Source organism: Stegodyphus dumicola, chromosome 2, assembly GCF_044657685.1.
Source record: "Stegodyphus dumicola isolate Sdum_Otavi_A_Nest chromosome 2, ASM4465768v1".
NCBI classification, from domain to species: Eukaryota; Metazoa; Arthropoda; class Arachnida; order Araneae; family Eresidae; genus Stegodyphus; species Stegodyphus dumicola.
In genome coordinates this window covers 57,112,254-57,134,311 of record NC_140769.1, presented here as the reverse complement: position 1 = coordinate 57,134,311, position 22,058 = coordinate 57,112,254, and the positions used below count along the sequence as shown (strand labels likewise).

General features: G+C 32.6%; 1 protein-coding gene across 2 annotated transcripts in view; it reads left to right on the top strand.

The window, feature by feature from the left end:
- The window catches only part of LOC118189594 (fibrillin-1-like), a 791,047-nt gene that overhangs the window by 639,190 nt on the left and 129,799 nt on the right, over window positions 1-22,058 (top strand). For both annotated transcript variants that reach the window (XM_085810675.1, XM_085810674.1), the window contains exons 23-29: window positions 598-744; window positions 910-990; window positions 4,953-5,078; window positions 10,269-10,394; window positions 10,819-10,944; window positions 12,642-12,767; window positions 12,877-12,999. In XM_085810675.1, coding sequence (XP_085666801.1) covers window positions 598-744; window positions 910-990; window positions 4,953-5,078; window positions 10,269-10,394; window positions 10,819-10,944; window positions 12,642-12,767; window positions 12,877-12,999 — 855 coding nt within the window. The remainder of the gene's footprint in view (window positions 1-597; window positions 745-909; window positions 991-4,952; window positions 5,079-10,268; window positions 10,395-10,818; window positions 10,945-12,641; window positions 12,768-12,876; window positions 13,000-22,058) is intronic.

Here is a 22,058-nt window from a genome sequence, read left to right as displayed (position 1 = left end):
AAAACGGAAACTTCCAGTGATGCAATTATAAACAAGAATGCAGATGGTTCTCATAAAAATCCATCAAGTTTCCTATTGATACGGAGAAAAATCTGTGTCATAAACGACTGCTATAGCTCATGTTTGTAATTCAAAAGGAAAGAGAATTTCAGTTCGCGCTATTATTGATAACAGCATCATAGGATGCGAACTCTCACTTTCAAATGTCGCTACATACATCTGCAAAAGTAGCTAAAACGTCGCTAAATTCAGAAGGAATTTCGCTATAATTAGCCGCCAAAATTAAAAAATAGTGATATATATATTCCATAATAGGTTTTGTTACTCGTCATTTTTTAAACTGAATCTTCATGAAAATATAAATAACGTCCCAATTTTACTGCGGACCATCAAAAGGTTTTCACTGACCACCGGTTGGCGACCGCTGCTCTAAAGAGAATTGTTGTTAACTGTTTAACAAGTTCTGAAATCTCTTGAAACTATCTTCAAAAAATAAATACATTTTACGACATGCGTTTTGTAAAAATTTCGTATATTCTTCTTTGCAAAAAAATTTAACACGAAACTGTATAAAAAAAGAAGCTTTTTATTTTTTAGATTTAAGGGAAGAAATCTGTTTTATGCAGTACGACAAGGGTCGTTGTCTCAGACCTTTCGATGGCCTTTATAGAAAGATGCTGTGCTGCTGCTCATTAGGCCGTGCTTGGGGTCATTCTTGTGAACCATGTCCACGTCAAGGAACAGGTAGGTAACGCGTCTTCTCAAAGTTAGAAAACCGAAAGAGTTATTCTGCTAACAGAAAATTACGGAAAGCACTTTTAATGTATTTTAAATTACGTTATTTGAATTATTAAGTTCAAAAGCGTTGCTTAAAGTCAGCATGTTTCAGTTCTTCTGCTTTTTGCTTAGAGGCTTTCAACGAGCTTTGTGTGAAAGGATTTGGATTTGCTTATGATGGCCGTGGTCGAGCTGAACCTGGACTTATAACTGGTAAACAAACCTTTTTATACAATATATGTAACTCTAAATTCAAACTGAATAAGCTAAAATATATTTTAAATGTGCATTTCTTCTTTTAGAAAATTGTTCATACTACATCTACGGCTTTTTACTTTCATTTTATGCCCTTACATTTTCACCTGATTCAAACAATGACCAACCGAAAAGTGCCAGCACTTATCGGTTGGTCAATTTTTGACATTTTTTTAAAGTGATAATGCAGATTAAGCCAAAACGATGTGTGTGGCATCAGAAACGATGACCAACTTGCATTATTGATAACAGCAAATTCAGAAATTTTTGTATGTCTATGAAGGATGACATTTAGGAGATTTTTTATGCATGCTAAAAACATTGTCATCGCAAGTATGCCCTGAAAAATTGGAAATGAAATTATTGCTGCAGTTTCTGAGTGATAACTGGTATACTGTTAGGAAGGTGGAAACATAACATCCATCATTAAATTATATCCTTTTTTGCACACTCAATATTCTATAAGACGATTTAGTTGAATGTGCCCATTACATCTTTACATCTCTAGATATTTTATTTTTCTGAGATAAAAGGTAACGTTAACGTATCTTCTCAAAGTTAGAAAGACGAAAGAAAGTTATTCTGCTACCAGAAAAAGTAACAGTTTATATATTACTTTTGGTAAAAAATTTGACTTATCGGGAAATGATAGCATTCTTGGTGCTGCAGAAGAAGACTTTATCTGATGTTAGGTTCTAGGAAGAAAAATGTCCTTAATTGTTTTCAAGTGCTGTGCGAAATTAAATACATAGGTTACAAAAGCTGTTGTTTACGTTATGATGAATCAATCTGTTGTTCTTTCATTAATCAATCAGCGAACCTAAAGAAATCATTAATGTTTGGGGGCCTTATAAAACGAGAAAGATTAAAAGAAAAATTTACTTATTAGATATATTTAATTAGCGTATTATTCTAGTAAGAATACAAGGATATGTATTGTGCGTTAAATATTTGTAATGATATTGTTTGTGGTATGATGGTCGCAGTAATATTATTTATAATTGTCTCAAGGTCGGAAATCAAATATTGCATTATCTCAATTGATTCGTAATTTCCCGGCTGGATGCATCAAAGGCTATTTATTGATCAGACTCGGCATAAATATGATTATTTACTATCTACTTGTGAAATGCTCAGAATTGCGAATGTTCAAAATTAATTAAAATATCCAAAGTTATATTCATGCAATTATAGCCAGCTTTCTTGAAGCAGTTAAGTAGAATAATAGGCTACCCAGTTTCTTTAAAAGAATAATTGTTTTTTTTTCTGCCTCTTTGAGTTCACATTTAAGTATTAGATGAATATAACAACCTAACATAATACGTTTCCTGACGGAAAATATATGTGACCTTAGAACTAGTTCTTTTTTCTAGATTAGCGTGAATATCTGCGGCATTATTGAAAAATAATAACTGCAATAACCATCTTTTAAATTTTAAAACTGAAATTAATTAACTTGCTTACCAATCCCATGTGCAAGCCACTCAACTAAACTCCAGCCTGCTCAGATGGAATTCTGATTATTTGTTAGATACTTCGGCTTCCAAGCGGCAAACACGATTTAATTAGCAACAGACTAATTGCTTCCTGCATCGGGAGGCTAAGTGACAGAAATAAAATCGATATGTGAATTAAAGAGTTTATTTTCCAATAGAGTACAATGGAAATTTAAGGAAGTTCTGCTCCCTGGGATTTCGTGATGCACTTTACATCTATTTACTATGCAAACTTTCTCAGGAATGATTATCAGACTAACCTAAATAAACTGCTGTAGAAATAATAATTGTGTCCCGATTGTAGGACTGTTTGCTTGTAAATTTAAGGAGATAAATTTGCATATAAAGATTCCTTATTTTTCTATTAATCTAAGTATTTCAATCGTTAAAATTTAATTAACAAAACTTATTTTAAACAGCCGAGTACTTTTTATTACAATGCAGTGAGTCAGCTAACCCAATAATTAAAGTTATAAACTACAAAATTGTAAAATAAATAGCGATTTATTTCATACTAGCCGCTACGCGGCCAGCCTTCGTCTGGCTTTTAAATGTACCGGGAAAATGCCTAAAGGGAATATCAAACATTAAATTTAAAACCCGCACAGATTTTACCCTGCAGAACAACTGTATAAAAAAAATCGATAAAATTGTATCACGTATTAAAAAATTACAATGAAATAAACAATATCCCTTAATACAAATATTAATTATCCTAATAAATAAATTAATGTAAAAGAAAGTTTCTTAAGAAAATCTTAAGATTTTTCCGGTACATACAAAATCTTAAGAATTCAAACGGTATTAAGGAAGTTAAGTTCCAACTTTGTTTCCTAAACCAAATTACGCAAAACTTTTTATAAAATTAAAATGTTAAATAATTAAAACATAATATAAAAAATTACAATGAAATAAGCAATAAATCTCATATTTTTAAGAGAAAACAGTCAGCAGTCCGGTATCCAAAGAAAGGAATGAAAACATTTTGCCAAATCCACATTCTGAAAGAATGAAACTATCATCAGAAAGCAATAACAAAACAAAATTGTGCTTTGTGAATGACATAATTCAAAATATATAACCCTCTTTGTTATTAGCTAATAAAGAGAGAGAAGAAAAGAAAGGGAAATTTTTTCTATTGTGCCTCGCGAGACACATGCGCGTAAGAATAAAAACATTGCGATGTGCGTGTCGCGTGTCCAAAAATCAAAAGAAAATAAGCAGCATTTTATCTCATATTTTCAACAGTCAGTAGTCCAGCATACAAGTATTGATCGAAAAACTGTTTCCAAAACCACATTTCTAAAGGAATGAAACTATTCAAAATGATGCTATTTCATCAAAAAAGATAAAATAAAAAAATCTGATTCGAATTTTGAAAAAATCGCTTCGAGGTGCACTGATTCTTTCTTCTCTAGATGCGCCTATGTACCAAATTTCGTATCCCTGGGTCTATTAGCTTACGCGCAGCACGAACGAAAGACACACACAAACACACTCTTTCTTTTATTATATGCAGAGATTAAAGTCGTGACTAAAACTAACAAAAAACTTTTAATAATTACAGTACTTTAATTACTTCTAAACTTAAAATTGTTAACAGCAGAGACGTAGGAATTTAATTTCAGCAAAAGGTGACAGCAATCTAAAAAAAATAATTGCTTTCAGTGTATGTGAATTTACTATTATGTCCCGAGTTGTCACATTTGAGAATTGCGCAATACTCGGATGATACTTGTGTGAAGACTTCAGTTAAGAAATTATAATTGGGAATCTCCACTGAAATCGCGCTTAATGAGTGAAATCAACCGAAATCAGTAGTTAGATGGATCTCCACTGCTAGTCTCCGGTGACTCTTTACTGCTAGTTTCCGGTTCAATATATATAGTCTTATGTAAAGATTCTGCAGGAGGGTATCATACCGTGGAAAATCTGCGCTCAATAACTGACCCGCTTAGAGCCTTTCGGGTGAAACCCAGTAAGCATTTCTACATATGTCTGCTAAAATAGGATAACTGCTTTATTGAGGAACTGGAACAAGAGAACAGAAAATAGAGACTGATTACTCTGTTTCTGAAGATTCAACAGCCGAAACTTTTCCGCAGAATGAGCACTCCAAAAATCTGAGGAATTTGATCCCGAACAGAAAAGGTGGATCCTTTGGTTGACTCCTAAAATAAGCCATCCACACTGCATTGTTCACTTTCACAACGCGTCAGAGAAATAAAGAGGGAATACCATCTCAATGATGTAATGTTACATCAATTGAGGTTAACAAGAAAGCATTTTATTTCTTTATTTAAGGCTTCTAAATTCTTCCAATGATAATAAAACAAATAAAATATCTTCAGATAGTTTAATTATTCAATATATGCACTTGTTAGTTTGCATAAATGTGTAAAACGTTTTTTATTGTGTCTTCAGATATCAACGAATGTGTGCAGTTTCCGTCTATTTGCCAGAATGGAAGGTGTAGAAACGCAATAGGAACCTTTACTTGCAACTGCAATCCAGGATTTGCTCCAGATGCGGACGGTTTGAACTGTACTGGTGGGTGAGAAACCATTCTTAATGGAATTTAAATATTATTCATTGTTTTAGCACTTTTTAATTATCTTAAAACTTTATCGGCTCAAGGAGCTCATAAAACTATAAGCTTTGTTTCTGGAGCCCCTATCATACTCAGAAAAGTAATGTTAAAAAGAGCATTGAAAATATATCAATTTTACTTGTTCTTTATGGGAAATATTGAGAAGAAAATCATTATTTTATAATAAGTTTGCTCATAAAAGTAGATTTGTTTCATATTATTTTAGGTAATATTAGCAATAAAAACTAAAAATTTATTATTGAATCGAATTGTTGTAAGTGTTTAGTTTTGCAATGTATTCAAAAATTATTCCAAGTTTTGATTTCGGCTTGAGAAACTCTCAGAAACGTTCACCTGAGTGTTCCACGGAACAGAGTTTCACGACAACTGGTATGTACTAATATAAGAAAAAGAAAAAAGTTTCAAACTTTCGGAATAAATTCCTATGAATTCCTTTTATTGAATTATTCATCACAGCAATAAATAATATGGCTTAGGTTTAGTTAGATGAAGGCAAATTTTTTAATATAATGATTCTAAATGTCAAACATGACATACATGCCAACTTGAGCTTTAAAATTAGACAAAATTCAGTGAGATAATTAGTACTTATTTTAATTAAAAAACGGATTTACGTATTGTATATTGTTCCCATTGGCTTAGTAAATTTGCGTATTGCTTGTAAATTGCTTAGTAAATAAAGACAGCTCTGCCATGTTAAAGATAATCCTTCTTTTAAGTGTTACTTTAAGCGCCACAGTTCTGTGAATGATGATTATTGTCAAGCTTATTTTCTCTTCACATTCAATCTAAAATTTCATTTAGACTACATCCCCAATTAATATATTAACTAATACTACTGTAAAAGCCGTAACATTATAATAAAGCAATTTATTATGAAGCTTTATGACGTGGATTATCACATCGAGGTAATTCTTCCAAAATTTATAAAACTGCCAGGTCGTTTTCCCAGGAAACTGAGACATGAGCACGTGTCGCTTCCGAAATAAAGCAACCTGCTCTCTAGTAAACTCAATTTAGCTTAGATGCTAGACACTCGAAGGTTAAGCTCATTATAGCGTAAACTCTTTCAGAGAATCTTTAACCTCTTTATTTAAATAAACCTCTTTATCGTTCATGAAAGAGTTTCAACGAGGTTTAAATGCTCTCAGATTACCCACTTTAAATTTAGAGATTTTACAAGCTAGTGTGATATGGGAGCTTATTAACGATGTAAGCTTCGAGAGATTTAAATTAGTCACTTATTATGAGGATAGAATAGCGTTTGCTTCTTAAGATTATTTTTAAAATGTAGTGGCAGATATCTCGCCCATTCATAATATATAGTACAAACTCGATTTGAGCCTCGAGTAAAATGTGTTCCATCTATTCTGAACTGTATTAGTTTCTTAGCTTACGAAGTGAACTGCGTTAGCTTTCATAAAATAGCTAAAATACTGAATTGAAAGCACAGAAAAATTAGCATATGGTGGTCTAAATGATGTGTAAACTGCATCTTTTCAGCTGAGCAGTGATAAAGCGCTACATATGTCAAACTTTTGAAACTAGGAGACAATAGTTTATAATTACGGCAGTTGAGGGAAGAGATACTAAGAAACAAAAGAGATTTGGGACATATTTAAGGAAGTTCAAAACAATACAATGAACTAAAACTTGCCTTTTGTTACTCTTTAATGTTTTATTTTTAACTTCAGACTTTAGGAAAATAAATACTTGAATAAAATTTCAATTAGAATTTTTTTATTACTCTTAAAGTTGTTAGTTACTCCAGTATGTTTTGGGAGTATTGCTTTATTGCAACATGTGTTAACATGAATGAGCTTAAGCGCATCCACATTCTAAATACTGTCCTTTCGTCGTCACATACTTCTGCCGCAGATCGTACAACTATTCAAAATCTATCTTTTTACTGGTAATGCTAGTGTAGTCTCATAACCATAACAGACGTTAAAAGAGTTATCGGTATATCTGAGATATACGTGAGTCTTACTAACCATTTTATTTATATATATCAATGGTTGATATTATATATATCAATGGTTTAAATAAAATGGTTGAGTATATTTACTTAATACACTCAACCATTTTATTTAAACAGAACTTCGAACATAAGTGCGCGATCTTGTTCTACAATAACCACAGCTCGTGATGATGAAAACAAATTAATTTAAATTACACGTTAAAGAGTAGTTAAAGACTACATAATTAAGTACTAAGTTAGAAGCTCGCTGAATAATTTACCGGCGTTATAGATTTAAAATACCGGCGGCGAGAGATCCCAAAGCTGAATAATGCACCTGCCAGAGCTGGCAGAAACTTACCACTTTGCGTCTGAATGATGGAAATTCGTTCTTTTAAGATCCAAACACCTCTTCTGGTGAGGAATACGGAAAGGAGAAGTTATAATAAAGATTGAAATCCTAATAACTGGTTAATTAACATAAGGTACTCTACATTTTCCCTGCTATATTTTAAGTAATGGTCATTAAGGTCTTTTACGACTTTGCTAAGATTTTAAATTCTAAATCTAACAATATGATCAACTTTTACGATCATCAAATTAAATATTTAATTTCACATTTTCTTGTTATAAAAGTAGGAATTTTTCTTGTACAGATTTCATGCCGTCACTATTTAGTTCATATCTCATCTCATTCCAGGCATGCGGAAGGAAAAATAGTTAAGCGAAAAATTATTCGCATTTATTTTGTTAGGTGAATGCGGGTTCGAAATAGATGGAATGCGCACAGAAGCAAAGGTAGCTTGGTAAAACTTGATTTTCCCTAAATTTCCACTATATTTCGGGAATTTTCTACAAAAGTACTCATACAGCTCTTGTCAGTATGACAGAACACAATCGGTAGTTACCGCTTTTTAACTACTAAGAATATTAAACACAACTGCACTGTAAAGTGCACGTAAAAAGCGAAGCTCACACGGAGATCTTTCAATACTCCGAACTAGAAAATGAGAATAGCAATACTGCTGTGCCGTCTAAGTAGTACATCCCAGAGCAGTTACAGAGCTCCTTACGGAGCCTTAGAATGAATGGTACATGAAATGTGTCCCTCGTAAGAGGTCTTGGATGGTGAAAATAAGAGAGGAGGCACTTTGCCTCTGTAGGAGCTAGAGTCGTAACGCGTCTGGTACCGTCTATAGCACTCAACTGAGAACTGTGCTCTTTCCGTTTCAAATAGTTTTCCTCCGTCCGCTAAGATATTTCCAGTACCTTCTATTTCTCGAAATTACTGAAAGGCATATAAGTTTAAGTTACATATAAAGACCAGATACGGTTACAGTTAAATATAGCGATCAAGTACACTGTCATTTACAATTATGCTGTGCCGTCTAAGTCGCCAAGTCTGGCGACTTTTGGCAAGTTCTCGCCAAATTTGGAGACAAAAATTAGTCGCCCAAAAAAATCTGGCCATTTCAGCCCTTTACTTCAATGTTAAGTAGACTGCCCCTGTAATCCTATTTTTCTGACCGAGCTCCGTCTCTTGAGATATTTGCTGTTACATGATGTAAGAGGTAATACGATTTTACATATAGTTTCGCTAAAATTGGTTACATATATGCAAAATTTTTAACAATATTTTTAAACTTGCCATTTACATTTTCATGAAAATCTTTTAAACATTTTGCTTTCCATAAACTGTTTCTTGTTCCTGCTCTAGGATTGTAATGCGTGAAAGTGTGTGTACAAATTGAGCATATTTTCAGCCAACTGCTTACTAACCAAAAGGCCACATTTTTAATAACTCAGACACACTAGAACTCAACAACACCCTATTTGAAGATTGTATATCTAATGTTGTAAGCTTAATTTTCATTAACTTTATAGAGTTATAATTAAATTAATTTTCTTAACAATTAGAAGAGTATTAACTGGTCTTCTGAAAACTACAATAATAGTGAAGTCCAAAGAAGAGTTAAATTACCCTTTTATTTTAACTTAGTAATATTTATAGATGACCGCCTGTCAGGCTTAGGCTTTTACTTTAAGATAGAAAATAAGAAAATAAACTAATTCTAAAAACAATTCGTAAATTTTAATTGTAAATTTCAAAACCATACACTGAAGTTTCGACAGGTTCGACATGAGATGTCAATAGAAGGGGCAATGTAATTTTCATTACTATCGTTTATTATATTTTGTAAACTCTTCATCATTCAGGGTTTGCAAAGAAATTTCATTTGGTGCAGATACCTACAGCTTTTCAAAATAATTATTAATCACTAGCTATTTTTAAGAGGTCACAGTAATACACACGAACAAATTTTATTCTTATGTCTGTATTCATATGCGAATATACGTATGTGTGAACATCTTCGTAGGTGGAGAGGTAAATTTAACAGGTTATCTGAAACTAGAGTCTTAGTTTATGAAATATACTGCAGTTTGCTCTGAAATAGTTTTGTTGCAACTGTTAATTAATATAAATTCTGTAAAGCGTTACAATACTATTTTCAAGAGCACTGCACACCTTAAAGCAGTATTTACAACAAGGACAAACATCTAAATATTTTCAACTTAAATGTGTTTCTACATCATGTCAAGCACTGGCGCTAAACTGAGAATTGCGGACAGACACTCGGTTATGAGCAAATTATTTGTGGGTTGGTTCAAAGTTGTTGTTGTTTTTTTTAACACAAGCTTTCAACTATACGGTACCACAATCATAACTATAAATGGGACTATAAATATAAACCATTTATAACTTTATAAATAGACTACTGATTGTACAAAGAAAAATTACTTGTGCACCATAAGCATACAACACGAAGCATACAGAAGTGAGTAAAACAAGCAAATATTTCAAAAACTAAACAAACAAATTTTTAAGGAAGAAAAACAAAAATTAACAAGGGGTCCATTACTTCTCTCGTGTTGACTTGTATTTCCTTTTCCCTTGATTTTTTTTTTTTTTGTGTGTGTGTGTGTGTGTTTGTATTTAATGGTTTTTGTTTACCTCTATAAACCTCATATTGTACACTTGTGCTACATGAGAAGTTTTTACTTCTCTTTAGAGAATTTATAGTTTTCCTTAATAAGTAATTGCACACAGTTGGTTATTAGTCTTTTATAATAGAGTTAACTTATTCTAATGCAAAAATCTTTATTTCAGATATCAACGAGTGTGCCATAACACACGATATTTGTGCCAACGGTACTTGCAGAAATATTCCTGGTTCTTTCCGCTGTGATTGCAACGACGGATACGAGGATGTTATGATGATGCAAATGTGTATAGGTGAGAAGACCTTGAATTAAATTACAAAATTCTTTGAAATGAATTAAAATAAAAATCGTGTTCCACATTATATCGCAGTATTTTAAGCATTATTTCCGCATTCTGGCTTGTGGATGTTGATTGCGAAAGAAAGCACACGCGTAGCGTTGTTTAAAAAGTGTAAGTAAAATATAAAGCTGCCATAACAGAATATCACGTCTGTTTAGATCGTTTTACATAAGCATTTAAATAGAAGCAACTTTAAGAAATAATTGGTAGATATTTCTGAGAACGTAGAATATTTCTTATCGATAGTGTGGAAAGAATGTGCATTAAGAGGACAACTAAGTTTTAAAATATCTTCCCTGAGATATTTTATTATTATCAGAAAAGTTCTTAATAAAACGTCTGTACTCATATATGGTCATTTTCCCCACACATTTAGATATCAATGAATGTACTAGGATCAGAGGACTGTGTCGAGGTGGATCGTGCCTCAATACCCCAGGCTCTTTCAGATGTGACTGTCCTCCTGGCCACGAACTCACTCCTGATGGAAGAGCTTGCAAAGGTTTGAATTTTTCTGTCAATCTCTTTCTAGAGTTGAAAGCGTGAAAATGTATGCTTAGCTTTTTAAGTAATTTTTGCAGAAAACAAAGACCATTTTATTTACTAAACTTTTTATGCCCAATACATATTATAGAATTTTGATTACTAAGATTTCGATACGTTGAATTGAACATAAAAATGTGAAGTTTGACGTTAATGTTAGCGTTTTTCAATAAATCGAATTTTTGGTAAATTATAATTTTTCAGTTTAAGCTTACTGAAGTTAAACTGTTTGTTCAAATGGTTGCTTCGAATTTTTTTTAAATATTATATTTAAATTATCATTATTATTACTATTTTAAGGATTTTTCTTTAACCTTTTTGATATACGACGTAAGCAGCATCCTCGAAAAATGATTATGGTTCTGTATTCTGTTTTGATATCATTGATAAAGTCAGTAACAAAGATTATCGGCCAAATTGCTATTTCCTCATTTTTAATAATATGCATGCTGGTGTATATAAGATAAATTTATGATTTTATTAACCCCCTAAGGTATCCTTTTTAACGTAACTACTTTTACTTTCTAGAGTAAAAATAGTAAAGGGCTTATAAAAAATATTTTTGAAATGCATTATATCAAAACTAATCCCTTTCGCATGATTATTATTTAACGCAAATGAGTCATACACTTACATAATGACTAAGGTGAATATGTTTTTTCAATTATAATTATATCAAAACGCTTACTTAACCAATGGGGAGAAATATATGAATTTCCCCATTCTTAATCTAACATTATTAGCAAATTTTCTGTTTTTCAACACTTACCTCTATTCAGTTAGTGTGTAATCTGTTGTTGCTTTCCGTCACAGTTGTAATGCTATGAATATGTGAGTGTGTATTTGTAAATATGGGAAAAAGTTTAAAACTAAGTAAATTTGCATAAAAAAGCTTTCATTTAAGTCTCATAATATAATAATTAAAGAACTAAAACGAGATAAATATTTTATCATATAGTTTAATGGGAACAAGAGATTAAATCATTTTCTTTGCAAAATTCATTTACAGTTGTGCTTCACAAGTAATAAAAACGTGGGCCTCTCTTGATAAATTTATAAAGATCATGGCTTGTACTTTGATACTGCAGTTTAATTATTAGATTTCATTATTTAGGTGTCCAAGCTTTTATTGTTTATGATAGGAAACTGTAGATGAATTTTGTAAAGAGAATTATTTAATCTCTTTAATTTAAACTGGTGGCATATTCATTTTCTAAAAATTAATGATACGTAAGAGACATAAAAAGCCCTCTGAAAGACATTAAAAAGCCCTCTGAAAACTTCTCATTTTGTAAGTGCATACTCAAAGTTTTCTTCTCTTCTTTAACATTAAAGCCAACGAAAACATCACTAATTTTTTAAAGGTATAAAATTTTTATAGTTGTTAAACAAATACAAGGCACAAAATTTTAAGATTTATGTAATTAAAAATTCGTTTATTATCTTGTGTTGTTGACATCACATGACATTTTCATGTGGAAAACGTTTCATTTTTTATTTTTCTTATTGATCTTTTTAATTTGTATTAGATTGTCTCAGTTTATCTTACTATTTAATTTTTTTTTGTCGTTTATTTATTTCTTTTCTTTTTTTTTTTTCTTTCTTTCTTTTTCCCTTCCCAATGATAAATTTTCGAATACTTCTGCACTTCGATAGATGTGGATGAATGTAGTCGAACAAGTGGTATTTGTTCGAACGGAGTGTGTGAAAATATGATGGGCTCATACCAATGTACATGCAATGATGGATACAAACAAACATCTCAGCACACCAGTTGTGAAGGTACTGTAATTATATCGCAGATTTTTCATATTTATTTTATATTTCATGAGAATACTATATTTTATATTCATATGTCAAGCTAGAAGTTATTCTTTGGTACAATTTACAGATATTGACGAATGTGCCGATAGAAAAGGTGGATGCATGACCAAATGTGTGAATGTGGCAGGAAGCTTTCGATGTGACTGTGATGACGGTTACAAACTGATGCCTGATGGAACCACTTGTGAAGGTAAAATACGTATATTATGAAACATGATGTTGAATTATAGTAAAAATGTTGCAATTAATTTAAATAGTTTAATACAAGTAATATTCATTAATCCTAATATTTGTATAAATACGAAATATGTGATAAGGCAATTCTCCTGTATAAATTATATTATGATGATCAGAACTCTGAGTTAAATATTCAAAAGTTCCATTTTAACTCCGCGAGGGAGCACAGTAAAATATTGCAGAATCCTTACCTTCCGAACCTCTTTCTTCTACTGGTCTAACAAACGAATTAAAATATTGCATAATAATTTGTCGCCAGCTTAAATTAATCAATTAGGTTTCGTCCCACCTCTTCTCAGTCGCAGTCAAAATGATAAAAGTCATAGTCAAAAGGAGAGAGTTTAAGAAATTAAGGCATTCCGCTCATATGCTGTATTATAATTATAATAGTCAGAATTAGATTTAGTTCTGACTGTTATAATTATAATTATAATAGAATATCTAATCTAATCTGCCGGCTTTTGCTTTCTAAAAGTCATTTTCAAGTCCGGGCTACCTCAAAATAATTTTTTTAAGATTCCTCACTTCCCATTTCTTTATATGATAATATACAAATACATGAAACATATCCACCTTCGTATACATTTTTAAATAAGCCTAATTCTATAAATATTCTCACTTAAATGAAGTAGAATTGTTAGTGATTAGATTTATTACACTGAACGACACCACAACTTATTACACGACAGCACATTTCTCTCAACTCTTCCTAGGTCTGTAAAGTGTTTCTGAAACCCATTCTTCGAGGTGTCCTTCAGTTCAACCAGTGTATCCTATTTCAACTCTTCCGCAATGGAAAAAGCAAATGATCTTTAGTTCGATGTGCCAGCTCAAGATTTAAGTAGAACATACGGGATACTAAATCAAAATAAAACGGTAGAGGGCATGGGACAAGAGTTCTTATTTTGCCAAGAAATGCTCAAAAAAGAGCATTATGGCATACTAGCAATAACGATTTCAAAGTTGGTCGAAAGTTGAGGCCTCTTCTTGCGGCACAGATGTCTCATGGATAAATGAATGCTTCTCTCAGGGATAAATTCAAAATGAGCAATATGCATGGTGTCAAAAAATTTCTACCATGATCTTCTAAGCGATTTTCTTGGAATTTCTGATTGCTCAGACAATTTTGCGACTTTCACGTAGCCCGCATGACGATATAGGGCGAACAAAGCACCACTTTTCATCCTGTCCTGTAATTTGGCTTAGCAAGTGAGTGTTTTGCCGACGTAAGCTGTGAAATTCTGTGCTATTTCCATTCTTAAAGCAGTGTGATGTTCCAGCAACATATATTGCCAAAATATAGGCATAACTTCTGCATCTTTCATTTTTGATGAGTTCTGCTTTCTCATAAATGTGGTTTTGCATTTCGAGAGTTTCCTTTCAATGTTTGCCTAAGCATGCACGTAATTTAACTTTATCAATTTTACATAGTTTTCGGTATTACCAGCATTTTTTTAATAAAAATTACATTTCGATATCATCAGTAATAGCTACTCATTATATCTGTAAAAGTAGCTGTCACGGGTGATGTACTGATTATTAAAATGTTCGTAAAATACGCAATAAAAACGATTTATTGACATTAAAGACATAATGCAATGCGTTTGTTAATGAAATGTTATTTACCCACACTTTTGAAAGCCTTGCTCTATGGAGTTTATGATAGCAATCACGCAAAATGTGCCACCGATGTAGCAAAAAGCAAAAGCTGCCATTTTAGGATGTAGGACATGTAGCTCCAATTGACGAGCGTTTGTTATGTTTCTTGATCAGAAATTCGTAAAAATGAAACAGACCCAATATATTATTTGAGTTGTACAAAGTTCAAATAGAAATCGCACTGAAGATGCATACAGTTATAATTATAAACTCTTTTGAGATAACACACGTAGACGATTCATAGTGCACATTTCAGAAAATACAGACCATATTGTTTGTGTTAGATAATAATTCAGGGAACAATGTAGCATAACAAATATTTACTCGAGTTTGAAATTGATATTAATTAACCTAATATCAGAGTATTCCACCAATCTACCTCAAATACTATGGCTTATCTCATGAACTCTGCTGTATATCTTTGTGGGTAATTATTTCACAAGACACTGTATTTAATTACATGCTACTTTATTATGTACAAACACATCATCCTCGCTTACACACGTATCACTATAACTACTCCTATTCCAGTTTTAGTTATGGTTTCCAGTAACTTCGCTTGCGATAATTGGCGCTGCGCCAGCTTTAAGTACGATTATGATTAAATTCTCGATACATCACATCCCTTCCCCTTTATCACAACTGCAGTCTATCTAGAGGACGTCGAATTCTACTGGACCGACGCAAAGATTGTGTGGCACAGCAGGTTTCTTTGGTAACTTGATTGTATCAGGAGCAGGTCCGGTGGATAGCACATATGGTAAAACCTTGGGCTTGGAAGACGACACAGACTCATTTACCTGGTGGCTGTTACCTTGGATGGTTCTGGAACTCATCTCTTAGCAGGCTGTTTGGAAATCACGAGAATTGGAGGTGGATGTATGCAGCCGTCATCAATTATGGTTCCTCCATCACGCATCTGATCAACATGTCGTCGCCATAGCTGACCATCTACATTTATAGTGTAATGAAATTTCCCATCGCTAGATTGAATGGTTCCAAATCTCCATTGTCTGTCACCTTATGCCTTACTGCCACTCTATCGCCAAATCTAAATCCTCGGTCTGCAAACTCATAGGTTCCTTTTCGAACTCAGTCTTCCACCCTCCTTTTGGGATCTGGTCTCAATAAATCTATTCTTGTTCGAATTTCCCTCTTCAGCATTAGCACTGCAGGGCTCTGCAGAGTAGTTAAATTTGGAGCTTTTCTATCTTGCATCAAAAATGTACTGAGTTTTTGTCTCAAAGTTCCCGGATAATTTTGCATTGTTCTTAAAGATTGTTCTACTGTAAACACATACCGTTCAGCCTGCCCATTACTAGATGATTTAAATGTAGAAATATCTTAAACTCATGTGAAGTGAATTGTGGCCCCTTTATCACTAACTAACAATATTGGTAATCCGAATCGTGCAAAAACGTCCCGTAAACATTCTATTGTTTTGAAAGTTGAGCTTGATTTCATTGGATAAGCATCTAGTCATTTTTACTGAGCATCGACGATTATCAGAAACATATGTTCAAAAATAGTTCCTGCATAATCAATATGAATATGTTCCATTGGAGCGCTCGGGTACTCCCAATGATGAACTTTTACCTTAGAAAGATCTATTTTATTTTTTGCAGATTCAGAACAGTTTTTAGCAATAGTTTCGATATCTTCATCTATACCATTCCAAATCAAGTAAGATCTAGCAGTTGCTTTCATCTTTACAGCCCGTAAGTGTCCGTTGTGCAACTCTTTCAAAACATTCTCACGGTATCGTTTTCGAATACAAACGCGTTGACCATACATTCATTATACAGCCATCTTGGAGATTGCACTCCATTTCCCTTCCTTTCAATTCAACGCCGCTTTGAAGTATTCGTAGCAGAGGCCTGAGTTCTGCATCTATTTCAGTTTTTTAGCCAAATCTCTGGGCGTGATTGGAAGAGTTTCAATATGTTGTAATTGAAAAATAGTTACATCATTCTGTACAGACAATAGCTCTGAGTTCGTTGGTAATCGTGACAGAAAATCAGCATTACCATGGTCGTTTGTTTTACGATAAATAATGTCAGATTGGAATGACTCTAAAGCCAAAGCGTAATGCAGAAGTCTTGTTGCTGCCCAAACTGGCATGCTTTTCTTCGAGCCGAGTAAATTTCCTGCTTTTTTATTACAGAATTTTTTTAGTTCCCCAAATGATTGACAAGGCTTCTTTATCGGTTTGAGAATATTTTTTTCTCCCTTTCAGTCAGTGTTCTAGAAGCATATGCAATCGCCTTTTCTGTTCCATCAGGAAGTTTGTGATAAAGTACCTAACCTAACCCCACTGGTGATGCATCAGTTGCCAGTGTTAAAGGTAATTTTGTATTATAATGCATCAAAGCATTTTGTGAACACAATTCTTTTTTAATGTTTAAAAAAGCCTCCTGACAATCCTTCGTCCAAATCCATTTTGTGTTTTTCTTAGTGAATTGGTATAAGGAATTTGCGATTGTCGTTAATTTAAGGAAAATTTTCCATAAAAATTAACCAGTCTCAAAAACATTTGAACTTCCTGGACATTTTTGGGTCTTGGGACTTTTGCAGTTGCTGATATTTTTTCATCAGTCTCATGTAAACCATTAGCATCAAATATATGACCTAAAAATTGTAGCTCATCCTGAAAAAATTTTCTTTTCTCTAAATTTAATTTCACTGAGTTTTACATTTCTCGAAGAAATTTTTTTAATTATTTAAATGTGCCTCATCATCAGACCCTGTTATTCGCGCATCATCCATGAAGACTTTACACCCTTCCATTTCTTGGAATAGTCCGTCTATGTGACGTTGCCAGATTGCCGGTGCTGCATTTAGCCCGAACATTAATCTCTTATACTTATGTAATCCCTTCTGTGTGTTTATTACATTATTAGAAGTTTTTGAGTCTCAGGGTGTACTTTCATTTGTAAATAAGTATTTTTTTTTTAAATTATTTTTTTTAAATGCTTTCTCCCGCTCAAACATGAAAATATTTCCTCTATAGTCGGCGCGAACGGGCTGGCTGCATGGGTGTTTTCGTGATTTTCCCCATGTGTAACGTGTATACGAGCCAGTTTCCCTTAGAAAGTCCTCCATGAAGGCATCCCTTTCCTAAGGCAGATAGCCCTACTGTGCGTTGCCATAATTAAGTAATTTTTTGCCATAATTAAGTAATTTTTTGCCATAATTAAGCAAGTTTGATTCAATTCAAACCAAACCTGTATAGGCGGCAAAGGGTGTTGATGCATAATAATATTTGGGTTTACTGTCACCGAGTAGTTGGCACACAGTCGTACAGAGCCGTCCGGTTTAACTACTGGTACTACCGGTGTTGCCCATTCCGAAGTTTCAGCCTTTTCGATTATACCCTCTTTTTCCAAGCGATCAATTTCTTTATCTATCCAGATCTTTAACGCAAATGGTACTTGCCTAGCTCTACAAAATTTTGATGAAACATTTGGCTTCAGTTCAAGTTGAACCTCATATTTTTATCTCCCCTAATTTTCCGTCAAAAATCTCTTATATTTTTCCAACAATTTATTTAAACTACTATTTTGAGAGACAGAAATTGACTTGAGGTCCAATCTAAATTTATCTCTGAAAGCCATTCTTGAGCAAATATTGTATCAAGGTTTTCTTTAACAATGTAAAGATTTTTAAGTTTTTAACTTGACTTTTATATTTCACCTTACCTGTAGTAAATCCTAAAGGTATCAGTTTTTCTCCATTATGTGTTTTAAATACCAGACTTGTATTTTGAATTTTCTTTTTCGAAATTCGCTGGAAATTTTTTAACTCATTACCGATACTGCACCCCCTGTATCCAGTTCTGTAGCTGCTGGTTTTCCTTCTATGTTCACTTGGACCATTTTGGGCGATTTTCTATTTTTCACCTCAGTGGAATGTATGCTGTTTATAGGAACTGTGTTTGCATTTCCTACATCTAATTGTTTTTGTTTCACTTTCATTCTTTCAGCATTTTTAGCGTTGTAGCATGCCCTTTCAATGTACCCGATTTTCTTACAAAAATCTGCAGATACTTGTCTTAAATTTACAAGAATTTCTATCATGGTCGATCTCCGTACATCGCGAACACATTTTGCCTTTAGCAGTCTTAGCTGCGAAGTTTTGTGTTTTGAAACTTTTGATTTGGAGCAACCGATTTAGATTTACCTTTATTCCTGGCATTAAATTCCTTAATTTCTACTGGTTTCCCAATTATTTCGTTCGAACCTTTTAACGCTTTTTCTATTGCCAAAACTATATTTAAAGTGTCATCTAAACTGATACTATCCTGCTCAAAAATTCTATCCAGAATAGCCCTACCTCTTAGCCCACTAACAAATACATCGTATTTAACATGTTCTGATCTTAAGTACGCGGTATGGTAAGTGACCTTAACTCTGCAATATATACGCTAATTGTTTCCGCCCTGTACTGCTTTCGATTTAAAAATACGTGCCTGCTAGGAATTATAAGTGGCTTAGGATTTAAATGATTTCTCAGTGCTGTTTTTGACACATCATAATCGTTATCGGTAGGATTATCAGTAGCCAGCAAGTTTTTAAGAGACTATACATTTTTCCGGACAAACTGGAAATCAGTACTTTCGCACGCTTGTCCTGTGAAACATTTTTAGATCTAAATAACTTTGGAATCTCTCTAGAAATGAATCAAACTGTTCTTCGTGTTCATTATATTTTTCAAACTGAACTAAAAGTTTCGAATTATCCATTTGTGGAGTAATAACTGAAGTAAGCCTCTCCATTAGAGCTCTATTCTGCTCTATTAACTCAGTTACAAGCTGCACCATTGTGAATCCTCCGAAATAAAAATGATTATAAAAACTTTACCTTGAGCAGTCTTCAGGAAATCCCCTTCTCCAGAAGTTATTCCGAAAGCATTAAAACATGTCGCGAAGGCACTTTTATTATTTTCAAATATCCGACATCCATTGTCGCCAGATGTTGTATATCTTTGTAGGTAATTATTTCACAAGACTATTTAATTACATGCTTCATTATTATGTACAAACACATCAAGCGCTAATTATGACATCGCGTTAAAAATCACTTAAATTGTTACTTCGCATTCTCCTGAAGGTAACAGCTTCGATAGATTTCAGGGATGCATTCCCCTTTATAAAACACTTAGGCGAACGCAACGACGTATGCATATAGGTGAGGTTTGCTTAAGCTATTTATTTTTGTTTAAGCTTCGTACCAGTTTCTCAGGCATTTAAATGTGTTATTTTAGAAGATGTTACATTGAAATTTATACTTAATGAATATTTAAAACAAAATAATGCAATACGTTATAAATTAAAATGAAATAAATTAATATAAAAACGGAATGTATTAATAAAAGCATAATCGAATAACAAACTAATTTCCGGGGTTCGTACGGTACTTAAGAGTCTTTTAGAAATACTTAGGTTTTCGGGAATCGATTTTTGGTACTTAAAAATCCTTAATTTCGGCCCAAATCAGCAGAGGGTCCTTAACTTTAATTATCTGAAATTTCTGTCTGTTCTTTCGACTGCCATTTTGAGTGTGGATTAGCATTTTGGTGGAATATTTTTGGCGATTCACTCACAAATATTATCTTTTGAATGGGTTCATGGGTTATACTTTGTTTCTTTTTCGAATATAAAGGGTGTGATAGTGGAATTTATGAGCAAGGAGTTAAAAATAAGCATTTTAAATTTATTTCATTTTTTTTCCTAATGAAGAGCTCTTAAACAACTTTCCGCTTTGGGGGATGATGTGAATTATTTTATTAAACGGCTCTAAATTTGGCGACTTATCAACATTTTGGCGATTTTTAAGATACGTTTCTATAGAAAATTTTTAATTCCAAGATCTGGGAATTTCTCGATGGTTTTTTTAAAACGATATAATATTGATAAATTTCATTAAATTAATGGAAATATATTGAAATTATTTTTAAAAAATAACATTAAAATAAAAAAAATTTATTTTTGCTGTCATATTATAAAATTACATTTTTGACGCTTATTACAATATTTTGAATCTGAAAAATAAACGAGGTATGATGCTATAGAGCGCAATTAACGAAACAGTTCTTAACAAAACCAAAATAGCTATATAATTCATTAAAAATGTCTTCTTTTTAATATTTTCATGTTAAGAGTTTTTTTCCATGTAATTGTCTCAACATATTCAGAATTCTCAAAATTTCTCAAGTTCTCAAATCAGTTTTCTGTATAAAATTAATTTTACACTTTTCCTCTCTAATATTTTTCCCAAAATATTTCTGGCTTTTTGATGTTACAGAATTGGTAAGGGTAATTTTTCTTTAGCATTTTAGACATTGAAGCTTGGAAAGTTTAGAAGGATTTTAAGGCAAGATTTATATACTCACGTTTCTAGAAGATTTCAGAAAAATGTGACAAAATGAAAAATGTCTACATGATATTCACACGTTACGGATGTATTTTGCGGAAAGTTTACGATGAATTTCTTACTTTTTGAGAACATCTGGAAGAACAATGAAAACATAATATTTGAATGTTTTTACTTCTGATTCTTGAATCTTTTTCTTAATATGTTTATCGCTCCTTTATTTTATTATTTATCTCCTTTATTTCTAGTTACAAGCATGATCAAAAATGTTTCTTATCACATGGACAGGCATTATAGAAAGGAATTTTTTTATTAATAAAGAAATTGAAAACTGACAATTTAAAAGATTCATATAATGTGTCTTAATGCATCATACAGGGCTGGCGCTTGACATTTTCTCACCTGACGCAATCTTCTGTGAATCCTAAATCCTCCTGCTTAGTGCCTTTCTAAATTCTGCTTCCAATGCTTGCTGTAAATTCTAAAAGTTTTGTCATTTCTAGATTTTGTTGCTGGGTGTGTCACTAAATTTTAAAAGTTCTGCTACACAAGCTCTGTAACCGGCCCTTACCATGTATGTTTCATATTTCTTCTGAATGTTCATATTACTAAAGAAATAAAATTAGCAGATTTTTCTATACATTCTAAATGCATTTAGTTTTTTTAGAATAACAGAAATCTTTAATTAAATCCAAAAGTTATAAATTAAAAGGAAACGTGTTGAAGAAAGTAACTGAATATATAAAGGGAAAGAAAATTATTCTTCAAAGATATGTACAGTTATTAATATGTAAATTACCCAGTTGTTTATAATTTCAGCCTTTACTATAATTTCCCATTTTTATTTCCTGACCAGAATGAAAATCCCTTAGACAGTTTTTTAAGCTGAGGTTTTTGAAGTGTAAGACACAGTGTGTTTCTGACCTCCGCTTGCTCGCCGCATTAGTTCCTGCCAACTCTGATAATTTGTAATTATTCGTCT